At 30.8% G+C, this 20,405-nt stretch overlaps 1 protein-coding gene across 1 annotated transcript in view; it reads right to left on the bottom strand.

The window, feature by feature from the left end:
- Positions 1-20,405, bottom strand: part of LOC145255531 (sodium/calcium exchanger regulatory protein 1-like) — a 79,320-nt gene that overhangs the window by 49,987 nt on the left and 8,928 nt on the right. The window contains exon 2 of the mRNA XM_080113988.1: positions 15,821-15,895. Coding sequence (XP_079970114.1) covers positions 15,821-15,890 — 70 coding nt within the window. The 5' untranslated portion in view covers positions 15,891-15,895. The remainder of the gene's footprint in view (positions 1-15,820; positions 15,896-20,405) is intronic.

The raw sequence follows: 20,405 nt of genomic DNA on the forward strand, positions 1-20,405 counted from the left end.
GCATTTGAGAAGTTTTATCACTGCACACGCAGAAGAAGCTGTTCAATGTCAATGTATTCAAAATGAATGTCTCCGTTTAGAACACAAGTGAAGCATGATGTCCGACTTTTACATTTTAAACTTTAATTCAAATAATTTTATAAAATCAACAGTAGGTTTTCTGCAGTACAATGTAGACTACTATGCTTTGTGAACTAAGTCACTGTGGGGAGACATGTGAAACTTCATCCCCATACATTGCGGTGGGTCCCCGATGAAAGCAGCCAATCAATCTATGTGATTGAAATTATAGGCGATTTCATTGGTTTCGATGACAATATGTGTGGATGAAGCATTCGTTGATTCTCTTTCAATCCTGGACAACGCCGGGTCTCTCACTCTCTCTCTTTCTCTCTCTCTCTCTCTCTATATATATATATATATATATATATGTATATATATATATATATATAGAGAGAGAGAGAGACCCGGCGTTGTCGCTCTCTCTCTCTCTCTCTCTCTCTCTCTCTCTCTCTATATATATATATATATATATATATATATATATATATATAGAGAGAGAGAGAGAGAGAGAGAGAGAGATTAGGTTGGTGAAAAAAATTTATATATAGTAGAACGTAAAAAAAAACGACATTATTTTTACACCAGCCTAATACACACACACACACACACACACACACACACACACACACACACACGCATATATACATATATATATATATATATATATATATATATATATATATATATATATATATATATATATATATATGGTACCTAAGGTACTCAAGCTTGCATGCATTTTTATTCTCATAGCAGTTATATGCTATGTCGCAGAATGGATCATGTAATCCTAAACTTACTTATTAATAGTTTATTTTTTAAATTTTTTTTATTTTATTTTAATTTATCTATTTTCTTTTCATATATTAGTAAAAATAGTAAGAATATTATTTTAATTTTTTTTTATTGGGGAAGTGGTATTATCCACTGGAGAGCCATGTATTTAACAGCTGTCCTGTTTTTAAATCTCCGAAATAGCTACATGATAAGCAGCTGATGATCCCTGTTTTCTGTTTACAAAATTATAATTAAGGTTTTCTCTGTTCATCCTTATGTAGTTAAATTCTATTTTAAAATTGAGGACTTTTGCGAAATCGGCTTATGCAAGTGCTAAGACTATTTCTATTTCTATTTGGCAATTTTAGTTAATGCCCTTTTTTCATCCTTATATAAATGAATTCTCTTTTGTCATTGTGGACGTTTTAGAAGTCGGATTATGTGACTGCTGGGTCTGCGGTTAGGCCGCATTCTTTGTTTTTATTTTTGCATTTTTTTTATTCAAAGCTTCTTTAGACTATATATATATATATATATATATATATATATATATATATATATATATATATAGTATATATATTTTAATTTAAAAAAAAATTAAATATATTTTGAACTCTTTTTCAAAGTGTTTTTAACATGTTTTATTAACTATTTGTTCTTATATATATATATATATATATATATATATACATATATATATATATATATATATATATATATATATATATATATAAATATTGGCATGTAAGCAAACTATATAGTATTTGCAGCTTCTATTCAAATTTATTCGCATTTTTTTTTCTATTGATAAATTGATTGTTGTTTATTCTTCTGATGAGTTAAGGTCAAAATAGATCCGTTGATTGATATAATAATGAAGTGATTAATTTTGTGCTACGAAACAGATGCTGTCAAGAATTATAAGTGTCAACTAAATTAAAGGAATAACTTGTAAGATGGTCAACATCTTGAAATTTGAATATAGACCTTTGTAATTCATATATATATATATATATATATATATATATATATATATAATGTATGTGTGTATGTGTGTGTGTGTGTGTGATATAAAGCTGAACGTCTGTGTGTGTGTCAGGTCATGAATAGGCTCCTATATGGTTGACTATTATAATAAACTGGTCACATATAATGATAGAAGACGTATCGAGACACAGGAATGGGTATGTTTGATCTGGCATACTGATGATTCATTAAAATTGTGGGGTCTGCGTACGCGCCTGGTCCACAAAGTATGGAAATAAAAAATTAAAAAAAAAACGTTTACAAGTGTTTTTGATATAGATTTACATAATAATACTTTGATAAGTATGTTTTTATTTAAATAGGGATGGTATAATAAAATTGTGAGGTTTGGGTTCGCGCCTGGTCTCCATAGAATGGAAATAGACACAAACTTTAATCAAGACTTTTCATATCTATCTGCGTAAGTATACTTTGATAATTATGTTTCAGTTTGAAGAAATATGGTATAATAAAATTATGGAGTGTTCGTTGGGGCCTGACCTCCATAGAATGGAAATATGTCACAAAGTTTAACAAGGTTTTTTAATATAGATACACAGAATATTGTGATAAGTGTTTCAGTGTGAACAGGTATGGTATACCAAATTATGGGGTTTATCTATTTTATTTTCACTTTCATCATATTTTGCTTTGGTTTTGATACCCCCAAATTCGAAGCTATCTCTTTACAACCCTTCCTTTTCATAACCTATCATACTTTCATAAATCAGAGTCCATTTTCTGTAGGCTGTTTTTGAACCCAGTCAACGACGGGTACTTTTGCTAGTATATATATATATATATATATATATATATATATATATGTGTGTGTGTGTGTGTGTGTGTGTGTGTGTGCGTGGGCGTGTGTGTGTGTGTTTTGGAAGTGTGAAACATACGTTAAAAATCTATTCATTTCAATAAATGTTTTATTTACCGAAACAAATTAGGCACAATGTTGGTGTACATTGAATCCCGGGCAACGTCAGTCTCTCTGCTAGTCAACATATAAAATCAATATGCAAATGCTGTATGACTTGAACACACGTAAAAGTCTTTGTAATGTGACCAAGCAAGAAAAAGAAAACCTTCTGATATGAAGTTAATTAGCTAATCTTCACACATGTAACACTTATGGTAAGTAACAGTTAGGAAGCGCATTCCTTTACAAGTTTTCTCCCTAATAAATACGCTGCCTCAATTTGAACACTATCGAGAATAAGACGATATTTAATTGTAAACGTTATCGTATGTTTCTTTGATAAACAGTTCAGGATGGAGAGGTAAAGATCGAATGTAGATAGTAGATATTTTGCGACAGTCTTAATCTAACAGGTGCTTCCTAGCTCTGGGGACAGATACAAACACGTAGACGTTCACAAACGCTAAAATAGATAAACAATATATATATATATATATATATATATATATATATATATATATGTATATATATATTTGTGTGTGTGTGTCTGTGTGTATGTATATGTGTATATATATATATATATATATATATATATATATAATTTTCAGAATGTGAGAGATTATATAATTATTTCCACAGATAAACAATACCGCAGCTCACAAGGGCCATGACAGTTAACAACCTGGAAGTCAAAGACTATAAGAATAATTATATAATCCATTCTGAAAATTCTATTACTAATATCTCATTAGTTTAGCATGTTGGATCGAAACGTCCAAGCAAACATGAAATTCCTACTTGTGGGTTATAGCTGGTTGGATGACCACATCCCTTGTTTGAGACGTAGTAGGGTTTATTCTATAGTCGGATTTCAGAATAAACAACAAACTTATGAACATTTATACCTTTCGTAATCATTTTTATGCATTTTCATATATATATATATATATATATATATATATATATATATATATATATATATATATATATGAGTAATCTATACAACCGATATTTATATATATATATATATATATATATATATATATATATATATATATATATATATATATATACGTTTCATTTTTTATTACCGTATTTTTCTGTTTAGTTACATTATTGTTTCAGCTACACGACCGTTTTTTGGCCAAAAAACGGTCGTGTAGCTGAAACAATAATGTAACTAAAAAGAAAAATACGGTAATAAAAAATGAAATGCCTATTTGCTCTACAACAGTATTGAGCACTTTCTTCAGGTTTTTATTAATTGCCATTTCTACTATATATATATATATATATATATATATATATATATATATATATATATATATATATATATACCGGTTGTATAGATTAGTTTCCTAGAGGTAAATCAAGTGAAACTCACGTGGTTATTAAAAAGTGCTCAATGCAGGACAGAGCTGGTCTATAGTCTGTTTATTATGCAAACATTATTGGTTACATATGTGCATACGTGTTTCGTCTGATGAAGTGTTGTCCTAGAATTGGGACTCCACTGAATCATGTATGCACATATGTAACCAATAATGTTTGTATAATAAACGGACAATATATATATATATATATATATATATATATATACACTTGTGCCCGATATTATTCATACCCCTCGGATCTTTGAGATTTCTATAAGAATATTGCTCAAACCAGAAGGTAGACAATATTAAAGGGATTTCAAACAATAAATCAAGCATAAGCATTTAATTTAAACTCAACAAATAAATAAATTATGCAAGTTTGAAACATTATACAAAGAAAAACAATAATGGCACTAGTTCAAAATTATTCATACCTCTCTTACTAATTGTCAATAGCATGCCCTTTATTCTTAATAACTGCCTGTAACCGTTTGGGATATTTATCAACAAGGTTTTTACAAGCATCAACACTGATTTTTTACCATTCTTCAATGCAGTAGTTCTCCAAATCCCTCAAATTTCTAGGTTTCCGCTTTTTAACCTCAGTTTTCAATATGTGCCAGAGGTTTTCGATAGGGTTCAGGTCGGGACTCTGGCTAGGCCATTCCAAAACATTAATTTGATTATCCTCAAACCATTTCTTGACTATTTTGGCAGTATGTTTTGGATCATTATCCTGTTGAAGGACCCAGTTTGGTCCTAAATGGAGCTTCTCCGCATCCTGTCTAATGTTTTTCTGGAGTATCTCCAAATATTGCTCCTTCTTCATGGTTCCATCTATCTTGACCAAACTACCTGGACCACTAGCCGAAAAGGAGCCCCAAAACATTAGGCTACCACCACCATGTTTCACCGTGGGTATGGTGTTCTTTGGGTTGTAAGCTTCTCCTTTCTTCCTTCAAACGTAAGAAGCATCCATATGGCCAACAATTCAATTTTTGTTTCGTCAGTCCACAAAATACTTGAGAAAACGGACTCTGGAGAATTCACATGGGTCCTAGCAAACTTTAGACGTGCTGCAAGGTGTTTTCCGGTGTGCAATGGAGTCCTTCTTGGTCTTCTTCCTTTCAGACCATTTTCATGCAGAGTCCTTTGCAATGTTTGCCTTGATATTTTTATGCCAGAAGACTCCAGATTTTCTAAAATGTCCTTATAATGGTGGTTGGATTTGCATTAACACTTCTTACAATATTCCTGGTGGCTCTAGCAGACAGTTTCCTTTTCCTTCCTCTACCAATCAAGTTGTTTGTTGTGTGGTGGCTCTGGAATTTTTTGATGATGCTCTGTACTGTTGCTGTAGGGACCTCAAATTTCTTGGAAATTGACTTGTAACCTAAACCATCCTTATGTGAATTCACAATTTTAGTCCTAAGATCATTACTAAGCTCTTTTTTCTTCCCCATTCTAATAATTTTTATTCTTTTATTGGTTTTCAGTTGATATCATTTTAATTTCTGAAAAATGCAAAAAACGAAATGAAATTAATCAAAGGTTGTATAAAAGCATTCAAAATAAGAATCAAACAGAAAACAAACAGTCAGAAACTCGATTAATACTGAAAAAATAAGGGGGTATGATTATTTTTGAACATTGCAGATTTTATAAATAGCTGTATATTTCTTTTATTACAAGTATCCCGAGATTTTAAAATGACGAAAATGATCAGAAGAGGTTTATTAAGAATATGTATCAATATGGACGTAAACAATAAATTCTTACAAAAGTTACACCTAATAAACTCAATTTTCAAGGAGGGGTATGAATAATATCGGGCACAAGTGTATATATATATATATATATATATATATATATATATATATATAGTGTAATTATACTATATATATAGTCTAATTATACTACTTTAATTCTCACATGTTCCAAATATCAAGTTTTCTCAGTTGGTTGCTTATTACTTTTCAAAAAGGTGTTCATTACAATACTATTCTGTATTGTAACTAACAAGTTTGGAAAATTATATCTTTGCTGCATATTTAGTCGCATACTAATCAGAAAACACCATTTTAGACAACTTACATCGTTAATGCAACCGCCTAGCTCTGTCGTTTATACTTGTTACCAAGGTTATGGTCATACTGTATTTAATTAATATCCATTATTTTCGTATTTTTATATTCTAATTATTGTTATATATATTTTTTAAAATTTTATTTAAAGTTTTTATCCATTTGAGTTTTTCATTTATTTATTTTTTATTTGAGTTTAATTTTTAAATTATATTAATTCATGTACTTATAATGTATTTTTTAGTTTGATTATTGTTATAAAGTTATTTAACTAAATTCGAAACTACATTTTCTTTCCTCTTTTTGTTTACATTCCTTGAGAGCGAAGTTGGTATTGAATTTAAATTAGTTTTCCTGATTTTTTCACTAATTATAAAATGGTTGGTTATTTGTATATGTATTTAAATTATTTCTTATACAAACTTTATTTACGTGGTGTGTGTTATTTTTTAATTTTACTTATTGGAACTAAAATGATTTTTTTTCGCTATTTTGTAATCTATATTAGCAATCAAAGGGCAATAACTCTAGTAAACTCAATATACAGGGTGACCCCCCCAAAAAAACAAAAAAAAACAAAAGAGGCCATCTAGAACATATGCTGTAGAAAGGAGAAAAAAGAAAAAAAAAAAAAAGGCCAAATACCCTAGTGTTTTGATGTGATGTTTTTAATATAATAAACTAGTTATGACCAAAGTTTCATTTCATTCCTACAAAACAGTAAGAAACAGGGCCTAATTAGAGCTGGGCCCGTGTTTTTATGATTCACCCTGTATATGGAACTAATGATAATTATTATAATACACCGTATATCTCTAAAACCCAATAACAAGCCATTCATTGAGTTTAGAATATTCTAAAATTTATGAAAAAAATTTTCATTATAAATAACTTTATTTATGAGAAAGATTCTTTAATCCATTAAATTGAGTCATATTTCAAATTAAGATTAACCTCTCTCTCTCTCTCTCTCTCTCTCTCTCTATATATATATATATATATACATATATGCATATATATATATATATATATATATATATATATATATATATATATATATATATATATATGATAGACCCTCCCCGTCGATTTCGACGTATGAGGTTTCGCCACAACAACTAAGAAAGAAATCCACACAGACGATTTGTTTTGTAGTGGTGAAGGCCTTGTGTAGAACCAACCACATTTTTTATTTTATTTTTTTATCAGAGTTTCCTTCTCCTAGATGCATGTCTTAACGAAGACTGGTGGTGCATCTCTCCCAGTGCATTAATGCGCCTCCAGATACCAACCTGGAAATTTCTACGACTCGTCGCGGTACATACAGTGCCTAACCCGTTTAACTTGTCACCCATCTGGTACTGGCCAGGCTCAACGTTGCTTAAGTTCGGTTATCTGGCGAGAACCGGTGCGTCAACGTCATTGCGCCGTATATATATATATATATATATATATATATATATATATATATATACACACACACACACACAGACACACAGACACATATATATATATATATAATTTTAAGGGATTAGAACAACAGTCTAAAGAGCAGAGTATATTTTAATGTATTAGTAAATTCATTAATACAATTAAAATAAAAGAAAACATTGCTCGTTGTAATGTAGATATATAATAAGCTCGATAGGCATATATATCCTAGAGCTATTTTAATATTGCTATATATATATATATATATATATATATATATAATATTGCTATATATATTATATATATATATATATATATATATATATATATATATATAATGTAATGTAATTATCACAAATTATACATATCGATTTACACAAAGAACTCTTCGTATATTAAATACGTGTATCTTCGTGATGGCGTTCCATACGATTAACATTAACATAAATGTCCTATAGAACCAATGCCAATGCTATTAATGTCCGTTTATTCCGATGCATTTTAAAGAATTTCAAACCGAATATTTCTGTCTGTTTGCCGCAAATTACAGTCGTACAGCCAAACTCGCATCCACGAAACAGCCATAATACATAACCATCTCTATACAAACACCCCCAAGTCTCTCCACCCTTTTTTTCCCAAACTCGTACTTATTCCTCCCGGATTAACTTTTATATACATCTCTAATCTGACAGCTTGATCGAAAATGATGAAGAGAGTTATGCAGATTGATGCACTGAGAGTTCTATCTGATGGTCGACAGATTGATTCGTCAGTATGTGATGCAAGGAAGGAGAAGGCAACTCGTAATGCCTTGTTTGGTAAGGGAGTGGGAGTTGAGCGGTGACTTTTAAATTTCTGCATAAATATAAAACTAAATTGTCTAGGATAAAGGGCTTCAAGTATTTGTTGCCAGCAAGCGACCTCCACACACACACACACACACACACACACACACACACACACACACAACACGCGCGCCCACGAACACATATATACATAATAAATTAACCCGAAAAATATATATTTTATAAAGCAGACCTATCAATATAGCAAAAGCTCTCCCGATTAAGAGAAGCAATTCCTAAAATAAATCGTCTAAGATAAAGGGCCTCCGCACACACACACACACACACACACACACACACACACACACACACACACACACACACACACACACACACACATATATATATATGTATATATATATAATCAATTACCCTGAAAAAGATATCTTTTATAAAGCAAATCTATAAATATAGCAAAAGCTCTACCTGATTTAAAGGAGCGATTCCTAAAATAAATTGTCTTAGATAAAGATCTTCAAGTGTTAGTTGCCAACACCCGATCTCCACACACACACACACACACACACACACACACACACACACACACACACACACACACACACACACACACACACATATATATAAATGAACCAGAAAAATGTATCTTTTTATAAAGCAGACCTACCAAAATAGTAAAACCACTACCCGATACCTGGTTGGGAGGAGCAATTCCTTAATTAAATTAAAAAGATCAGGTATATTATATAAGGTCTTCTCTTCTGATGAGAAGCATTGAACTCTGAATGCTATGGTCCAAAATGTTCTTTTCCATTTTATTTTTACTTTTTTTTTGTTTAACTGATGATATAATAAAGTTCTATATAATATATAAGTAAAATAGAAAATACCACCTCCAGTAGTCATTTTCAGAAAACACTCAAGCGGAACAAATATTACGCAAATACTAAACACCATCTTAGGACACATATGAACAACACCAATAATACTCGCCACAACTTTTTTCTTAAAGCTATCGCATCTCAACAATAGTATAACATCAGATATTTCTAAAGCCATTCGTAGAGTAAAATTAATATCCAACCCACCACTACGTATCCAGAACTAAAACAAACCAACCAACATCTACCCTGTCCCCTACCAATAACACAGTCTTATGCAATCCCAAGTATGCGCAACCATTTTGTAAACGGCTACCACACAATTATAACCTTACCTAAGGCATACATAACATAACATAACATAACATAACATAAGCTGAGACTAAAAGAATCACTGCTAATAAAACATATGAAAAACATATAAACAATAAAACAGAGCTTAATAGCAACTTCCTTATATAGCCACACGAACACTAATATAACTATTAACATACATTTATTACTTATAAAAAAACGATATAACCCAACACACAAAATTACATTAAACTTCATTTTCGTTCTGCTCACTAACATACAATACTACCACACAATTATAACCTTCCCTAAGGCATACGAAAAAAATACGAGCTACATAAAAAACCAACAGAAGCTGAGACAAAAAGAATCACTGCTGATAAAGAAGCTCAGCCCCAAATAAACAATACAATGGAAATTTAATAATTGCATGAAATAATAGCAGACAGGCCCAGCTTTTTATAGCACAACTGAACCATGATACTTAACTTTTGCATATTAAACTTAAGTGAAGCCATGATTTACATATACTTTTCTAAAGCCACTAGTTGATCTTCTACAGTGCAATATAGAATACAATTTATTGTGGACTAAGTCACTACGGGGAAGCTTCTTCCTGGTTCACTGAAGTGTTTCCTAACTAGAGCAGGGAATCAATCGATTTTATTAAAAAATAGACGATTGCAACGATTTCGCTGAAAATAAAAGTATGTGATTATATATATATATATATATATATATATATATATATATATATATATATATATATATATATATATAATAAAATAAAAAGCTTATTATGTCTCGGCAGTCCCTCTCTCTTTCTTTCTTTCTCTCTCTCTCTCTCTCTCTCTCTCTCTCTCTCTCTATATATATATATATATATATATATATATATATATATATCTCGGCAGTATATATATATCTCGGCAGTCGTGTGAAAAGCATATCTTATTTTTCTTTTATTAATATTATTGGAATTTTCCCCTTTTCTTTTCTTTGCACATATTTGTGAATTATTCCATGGATTTCGGCCTTTTGGATTATTTTGGACCATCTTCCAATTACGTGATTTCCTTGGATTTTACTTGTGCAAATGGAAACTCAATTAATTTCTTGGAGTTATATTTTTGGATTTTACCGTCATTAGATTATTTACCTTTCACCAGACTATCCGTTCACGTGTAATCACCTTTTTCTTCACCATATTCCCTCTGCTTCACTTTTTGTTCTCAAGTAAGATCTTTCACTTATTTGTTGTTTCATCAAATACATTTGTATGCAAAATCCGATCCCGCATTTTGCCAATTCCTACCCTCTGATGAGAAGAAAAGTATTTTTTCGAAACTCCGCGGATTAAGGACTATCCACTTATCAAGTGTTTCCTTTTCAGATTAAATATGTTTGTAATTCTTTTTCAAAGTGTTTTTAGCATGTTTTATTAACTGTTTGCTCTTATATATATATATATATATATATATATATATATATATATATATATATATATATATATATAAACTAAATTTAACCTACAGCAGACTTAGCACCTACATAATCCAATTTCTAAAAACTTTATAATAACAAAAGAGTATTCAACAATATAAGGAAAAAAAAGCCTTAATTAAAATTGTTAAATAGAAATAGACTTAGCACTTGTATAAGCCGATTTCTAAGAAGTATTCAATTAAACAGAATTCAACTATATAAGGATAAAAAAGCCTTAATTAAAATTGTTAAATAGAAATAGACTTAGCACTTGTATAAGCCGATTTCTAAGAAGTATTCAATTAAACAGAATTCAACTATATAAGGATAAAAAAGCCTTAATTAAAATTGTTAAATAGAAATAGACTTAGCACTTGTATGAGCCGATTTCTAAGAAGTATTCAATTAAACAGAATTCAACTATATAAGGATAAAAAAGCCTTAATTAAAATTGTTAAATAGAAATAGACTTAGCACTTGTATAAGCCGATTTCTAAGAAGTATTCAATTAAACAGAATTCAACTATATAAGGATGAAAATAGAAAACATTAACTAAAATCTTTTAAATAGAAAACGGGGATCTTCAGCTGCCTACCATGTAGCTGTTTCGGAGATTTACAAACAGGACAGCTGTTTAATACATGGCTCTCCAGTGGATAATACCACTTTCCCAATAAAAAAAATTAAAATAATATTGTTACTATTTTTTACTAATATATGAAAAGAAAATAGATAAATTAAAATAAAATAATTTTTTTTTACCTAAATGCAAGTTAGGAAAATTTTTCCATTGACAATTTTGAACCATATATATATATATATATATATATATATATATATATATATATATATATATATATATATATATATATATAAATTAGTATTATTGTTATTTATTTTTCTAATGATATTATAAAATTATATAACTTTTGTTCCTCATATTTTATTGAATCTATTAAATTGCTCTTCTTAACGGTGTTGAGCTTTTTCGATCTTGATAACTTTGCTTCGTTAAAGATGTACCTTTGGATAATCTAATTGTATTATATATATATATATATATATATATATGTATATATATATATATATATATATAAAGTAAAAAAATGTAAAAATTACAAAATAAAATATAATTACAAAAGAGAATTCATTTATATAAGAATGGAAAAAAAGCTTTAATTAAAATTGTTGAATAGAAATAGACTTAGCACTTGCATAAGCCGATTCCGCAATAGTCTTCAATTATAAGAGAATTCAACTATATAAGGATGAAAAAAAGAAAGCCTCAACTAAATTTTGTAAATAGAAAACGGAGATCCGCAGCTGCCTACTATGTAGCTGTTTCGGAGATTTAAAAACAGGACAGCTGTTTAATACATGGCTCTCCAGTGGATAATACCACTTCCCCAAATAAGAAAATGTAGAATAATATTGTTACTATGTATACTAATATATAAAAGTATAAACTATTAATCTATATAATTATAAAACTCAAATGACCTTTTAACGGGCGTTGTAACCAACATCCGGTTTACGATTTCCGGTTGCGCATGCGTATATAGACTTAAACATATAACAGCGTAAACAAATAAATTCAAATCGCGACTTTTGCAGAAACTGACCTGAGCACGGAAATATTAACGTTATTATTTAGAAGTTATTATTTAACATGGGAAGAGTGGGGATGTTTTGCAACTATTCTGTATTACAATTATATTGTCGCAATTTTCTTACAAATAAATCAACTTTAACCCGTTGACAACGTATTGTTTTACTATGTACGTTTTCAGCGTCCCATTTTTTCGCGTTTAAATTTTCCAAATAAACAATTGTTAATACTTTCTATATTTTTTTACATGGTTCATTTCCGTATTACGTTTAAGTTATTTAAACGGAATTTTCTCACAAATAAATCTACTTTAACCCGTTGATAACCATAAGAGCATTTTACAATGTATTGTGTTACTGTGTACGTCTTCAGCATCCCAGTTGTTTTTTTTTTCGCGTTAAAATTAAAAGACATATTAAAATTTGAATTTAATTTTAAGTATTATGGTATGCACATTTACCTATATGTATGGCAAACCACTTATAATTCAATGGCTATAAGTTTTTTTTTTTTCAAAAATGAATAATTATAAACATAACGACTAATAGAAATCTATATTCCTTTTTCATTTCAATATATTTTCATAGAAATGTTTCTGTTATGTCACAAAAAAACTATTTTCTTTACGTCACCAGTATCACGCTCATACATTAATTCCATAGCTCATATAATATACTGACCCAACGGTCCACGAGTAGTCTAGTAACATATATAAGTACATTTAACAAGATTGGAAAATTTATTCTGCGACATGTCAACTAGCATATAAATGCTATGAGAATAGAAATGCAAAAAACTTTGGTACGAAAAAGGCAAATAGATAAGAGGAAGGAAACCTGGCCATACAAATCTAAAAAACCTTTGAGTAAAAAAAAAATGTGAAAATAAAAATAAAGAATGCAGTTTAAATTCCCGAAAAAAAAAAAGAAACTAAATTTAACCCATGGCAGACTTAGCACCTACATAATCCGACTTCTAAAAAAGTTTATAATTACAAAAGAGAATTCAATTATATAGGGATGAAAAAAGGCCTTAACTAAAATTGTTAAATAGAAGTAGACTTAGCTCTTGCATAAGCCGATTTCTCAAAAAGCCTTCAATTATAAAAGAGAATTTAACTATATAAGGATGAAAAAAGAAAGCCTTATCTAAAATCTTATATATATATATATATATATAAACATGTAGAGATAAACATATAACTGCATATATATATATATAGTAATTCATAAAATATATATGGCGATTAAGCTACACTGAATATTCGGTGTTTCATCCACTCTAGGACTCCTCGGGCTTATGCGCGAATTCTGTGGTTGTTTTGTCGTTTTTATAAACTATAGCCATATTATAAAAACGATAAATAACCACAGAATTCGCGCATAAGCCTGAGGGGTCCTAGAGTGGATGAAACGCCGAATATTCAGTGTAGCTTAATCGCCATATATATTTTATAAATTACTAACTAGCTCTACCTACGTATTGAGCATTTTTGAAGTAAATACTTAAAGTTTACGCATAAATCTATACTTTCGTATATTATTTTTATGTGAGTAAATTAAGTAGTTATATATATATGTATATATATATATATACGCGTGTATCATTGTATAATAGCAACTAACTGTTTCTAAGATCTTCTTAAAGATCCAGGCCGTGTGTACTAGGAAACCATTTGACAAAGCCGTACACTTGGAGACAAATAAATGTCACAAAAAAAAGCATAAAAGATCATCGAATTTATCCAAAGTTCATTTTAATAAAAATTATGAAACTTTACATCATGTATTGGAAGAAACTCAATCAATTGTCAGAAAATGATGTTGCATGTTTTAAACGTCATTTTTGACCAAAGGTTTACACAAGTGTAATGAAATTAAACCAAAATCAGGCCACTTTAATGAAATGATAATGGCCGAACAAAATACCCTTGGGATGTGGCTACAGTGACAATTCTGTGCTAAGAAGACATGTCAGGTGGTTATAAGTGATTATATGAAAACTACTGAAATAGATATCTAGGTTGGTTAGCAATCTGGGCCCGAAATGAATCAACTTGACAAATTCCAGTGAGTGCATCTTCCTCCTAACAACTAACAATCCATCAACGCCACCGAATATACATACATACATATATATATATATATATATATATATATATATATATATAACTACTTCATTTACTCACATAAAATTAATATACGAAAGTATAAATTTATGCGTAAACTTTAAGTATTTACTTCAAAAGTGCTCAATACGTAGGTAGAGCTAGTTAGTAAGTTATAAAATATATATGTCGATTAAGCTACACTGAATACACCGCGTTTCATCCACTCTAGGGCTCTTCAGATAAGCCTGAAGAGTCCTAGAGTGGATAAAACGCGAAATATTCAGTGTAGCTTAATGGCCATATATATTTTATAACTAACCATATATATATATATATATATATATATATATATATATATATATATATATATGGTTAGTTATAATATATATATATATATACATATATATATATATATATATATAGTTATATTTTCATAGAGTGTAACAGCGCGGACGAGCGTATGACAGAAGTAGCAGTATGACAGCCAAAGTATGCAAATGATCATACTGTTTGCTAGGTGACGTCACAGCGGAGAAGAAGGAAAGAAAACAATATAAAAAAAGGAAAAACATGGCTGGAGAATGACAGAAAGCGATGTGTTACACACCTGGTCCGAGAGCGACAGGAAAATGTCCTAAATATAGCCGAACAAAGACAGAGTATCACGTGTTCGACAGGCCAGTCTTGTTAAGCACATTGGAGTACATGAAGAATTTCGAACAAGAGACAAGGCGTTATTCTGGAAAGTACCTGTAAATAAATGTCTTCGGATTTAACCGAAAAAAGTGAGTTGATTGCTTTCCTTGTCTTTCTTTCATTGCAACTGTCTGAATACAACGCGTGTGTCTCGAGTGTTGATATATAACGACTACAATATCAGTGTATCGTTATTCTTTAAAACAGAGCATAAATACAACAGTCTGCGTAAATAACTATTCAGATATTGAGTGAGACTTACCTACGGCTTTCATATATTCATCCCAATTAGTATTCTTCTGCAACGTCCATTTGCCACAAAGGTGAGACATGATTTCTGCAAAGAACCCAGGAAAGCGTAAATAATAATTAGATTATGTGAGAGAAAAAAATTAAGCCATTAGTTAAGAATTAGAAGAACGATATGCAATAAAATTCTGTTAAAAAATTGGAAAATTCCACAGAAAACGTCTGAAATACTTCAGACTGCTTTTAGACCATTGAGCATTAATTTTAAGTTGGCATAAGAGATTCAAGGAAGGCAGGGACTCTGTGAGGGATGAGAGGCGTAGGAAGAATAAGGAAGTCAGAACACCAGAGCTGAAAATAAATAAAAAATTCTATGGATAACGACCACTGTGTGTCTATAGAGAAAATAAGTTCATAGTTTGATGTCAGTGTGGGAACTGTGTTCGAAATTATTCGCGTGGAACTGAAGATGCGGAATATTTTTCCGAATGCATCAGTCTACAACTTCATCCTTGTCACACACTATTTGACCAAGATGGGTATCAAGTCAGTCCCCACTCTCCTTCTAGTCCAGACCTCGCTTCCTGTTCTTTTTAGTTATTCTCTAAGCTCAAATAAAACCTTAGAAACTGTCGTTATGAGACAATTGAGGAGGTAAAAGAGTCTGTGTCGAAGGTCATTGGCTTTCATGGGACTTTCAAGAAGTTGTTGGAATGGTACAACGAGTGAATTATAACCAGAGGAGAGTACTTTGAAGGGGACTAGAGTTTCATATGTGTACTAACAATAAGATTTTCTATACAAAAAAGTTTGGAAACATATTGAAGACACTTCGTGTATATATATATATATATATATATATATATATATATATATATATATATATATATATATATATATATATATATATATATATATATATATATATACACCTGTGGAAATATATTTTATTTCTTTATAATATATAACAATCCTTATTTAAGAAGCTCAATGTATTTACAGAGCCATATAGTGAATAAATGACAAAAAAAATCTATTCCAAAGTTCATGATGTTGATCAGCTTATAATTTATTTCTTTTAATTCAGCTGACATTTATAATTCTTGACAGTATCTGTTTCGTAGCGCAAAATCAATCACTTAATTATTATATCAATCAGTGAATCTATTTTGCCCTTAACTCATCAGAAGAAATAGCAACTATCAATTCGTCCAAAGGAAATAAAGTGCGTTTTGACCTGATTTAAATCCGAAAATTGGAAGAGAAGCTGTAAATATCTTATAATCTGTTTACATTACGCACTTTATTTCCTTTTAACGAATTGATTGTTGCTATTTCTTCTGATGAGTTAAGGGCAAAATAAATTCACTGATTGATATAAGAATTAAGTGATTGATTTTGCGCTACGAAACTGATGCTGTCAAGAATTGCAAATGTCAACTGAATTAAAAGGAATACGTTTATAAGATAGTCTTTTTTTACTTGAGGCTCACCGCTTATTAAAGCCCGCAGGCAACTCAAGGATAAGAGTTAGTTAATGAAGATGAGGTGGTAGTGAAGTATATTGGGTGGAGTTTGTTTATTTATGAGGATGACCTAACAAGAACTTGTTTGCATTAGATTTGAAGGCTACCATGTTGTATTCAGCCGGGAAGCATGCCAGCGGAACAGTATTTTAAAGACGGGCAGTTCTGTGAAAGAAGCTTGAGTGTAATTTTCACAACATTTCGGCCGATGTAACCTTCGAACTTCTTTAGGTGTATCGTGTCGAACTCGGGAATGTTTCTGTTGAGTTCGCGAATTTGGACAGAATTTCAGACGGTATTCTTTATTTATTTTATGGGAGTAGCATGCTCTTGTTCCGTCAGCCATGACTGGATAAAGGTCCTAAGTAATTTACAATTGCAGTTTTTGATCGCCCACACTGAGAATTTAACTTTCAACCTTCAAGAGAATATCACTTTTACAATTGAATTTTCCAAGGTCTCTAACCATTGCGCCACGGATCCTTGCGAATAGTCCTAGTACGGATTTTGGGAGTTCAACAGAAATATTCCCGAGTTTGACAAGATACACTTGAAGAATGTCGGAGGTTACACCGTCTGAAACTTTGTGAAAATGACACTCGAAATGAGAACAGTGGTCCGAAGATTCCAAATAATACGAATAGCTCTCATCTAAAAAATTCAGAAACATAATCTTCATTTATGTTTCATTTTTTCTTCTTTTTCTTCGTCGTCGTTGTTTCGTATTTTTTTTTTTTTTTGAAGAAGAAGACGACCACAAAAGAAGAGGAGAAAATCTTTCATAATAACGAGCAATTATTTTGATGAGGGAAGTTCTCGAAACTCCGCCGCAGAAATGTCTTTTATTACCGGCCATTCTTCGACAGCAGAAACAATCTCAGCATCGTATGCTAAAAAACATTATTAATTCTCGAAGAACACTCGTTTAGAAATTCTCAAAAGTATTTGCGTTGAAATCTATTCAAATCCCGTACAAGGGAATCAGCAGCCATTGTCATAATTATATATATATATATATATATATATATATATATATATATATATATGTGTGAGTGTGTGTGTTTTCTTGAACAGCAAGGATAATTTCTGTTTGTTTCTCTTGCGATTTATCTTTTCCATGATGTGAGCCAATGTTCGAACGTTCCGTTCGTGTGTAAAAGTAAATTTACCAAAGCCGCGAACGTTTTCAACTCCAGTATGTCGTCTTCAAGCACATCATGAATTAAAAAATCGCGTTTAGTGAATTTATTTGAAAAAGTCCATTAAAATCCTTTTAAAGCCTTTCAGTGCACCGTTTCCCTCATATTGAGTCTGACTGATGGTCGGTTTGTTTATGTGTATGAGTCAGGTGTTCCATTATTTTTTACTTGTAATGGGGTATATATTTAATTGCCGCCCACATCGGCAATATTTGGCACAAGGCCTGGAAAGTGGGATACCCGCAGGCTCCCCTAAAGGAGGGGCACTCCTGCAATTTTAAAAATTGCCTGAGTAACCCCGTCAGCATTCCCCGGTCGGGGCGCCTCAGGCAGCAAGCAATAAACTTGCCCCACCGGAAAGCCCGGTGGCAAGGCCTGGGAGGGTGGACCTCCTAGGTATTACCCAGGCGGTGTACCTCAGTCCAACAGGTGCTGGGCCGGTTCCCAGCCCCTCACCTGTTGGGCTGAGTGTCAAGTGACGAATCCTTCACTGGTACTACCCTGTCTCCATGCAGCCGAAGCCGCGAGGAGACACATCCCATCACATCAGAATTGTAATGGGGTATGGTCCCTCACAGTTGGGAGATTCTATTTATAAACGCTGCTGCTAGGAATTGACGAATAAAATTAATTCACGTTCTGCTACCAACCAACCAGAAACCAGAACAGCTCCATGAAAATGAAACCTCTTATTTTTTTTAGCAACCTTGAATATGTTTTCTTCGTGTCAACACGGGAAGAATCTTATGCTTTCTGGCTACAAAAATTATAAAGTCCGAAACAGCTGTCTACGGAGAACTCGTCATCTCCAGGACTTGTATTGAACAACTAACCATCGGAAACTGTTCTGGAACTAAACATGGATATATATATATATATATATATATATATATTAATTATTAATTAATAATTACTACATGCATAAAAGTAAGTCATCTATATACATGCATGTTCTGGAGTGTACTCCTCATCAGTATAGCTAGACTTTTATTGCCAAGGATCGAACCTGTAACGGATCGATAAGTAGTCTGGTGTTTTACCACGGTACTACCGTAACCTTAGATGCACGATTTTTATCGCTTATAAATCTAAGATTGTTTGAATTTTTTTTCTGTTTTAGCGATTAATTTCTTAATTTCGCTCCCTGAGCAATTTCTCTTATCATAAGAAAGGAGTTATTTGCCCTTTGTTTACATTTTTCTTCGCCCAAATCTTAGAACGTTTTTTTAAAAAGTTTTTTTTATTATTTAAATATTAATTATTAATTAATAATTACTATGTACATAAAAGTAAGGCATCTATATACATGCATGTTCCGGAGGTCTACTCCTCATCAGTATAACCAGGCTTTTATTGACAAGGATCGAACCTGTAACGGCTCGATAAGTAGTCTGGTATTTTACCACGGGACTACCGGACCTTAGACAATTTTATGTACGATTTTTATTGCTTATAAATCTAAGATTTTTGAATTTTTATTTATTTTTTTATCAGCGATTAATTACTAAATTTCGCTCCCTGAGCAACTTCTCTTATTATAATATATATATATATATATATATATATATATATATATATATATATATATATATATATATATATATATGTGTGTGTATATATATATATGTATATATATATATTTCTGTAGAAATATATTTTTCTTGTTATATATCAATCCTTATATAAGAAGCTCAATGTGAATAAAGAGCAATATATATAATAAATAATAAAAGTTTATATTCCAAAGTACATGATGTTGATAATTTTGTATTTTATTCCTTCACATCAATTGATTTATACAATTCTTGACAGTGTCTGTTTCGTAGCGCAAAATCAATCACTTAATTATTATATCAATTAGTGAATCTATTAT

The sequence above is a fragment of the Euprymna scolopes genome, chromosome 31 (genome assembly GCF_053919585.1).
Source record: "Euprymna scolopes isolate OS-2025 chromosome 31, ASM5391958v1, whole genome shotgun sequence".
Taxonomy (NCBI): domain Eukaryota; kingdom Metazoa; phylum Mollusca; class Cephalopoda; order Sepiida; family Sepiolidae; genus Euprymna; species Euprymna scolopes.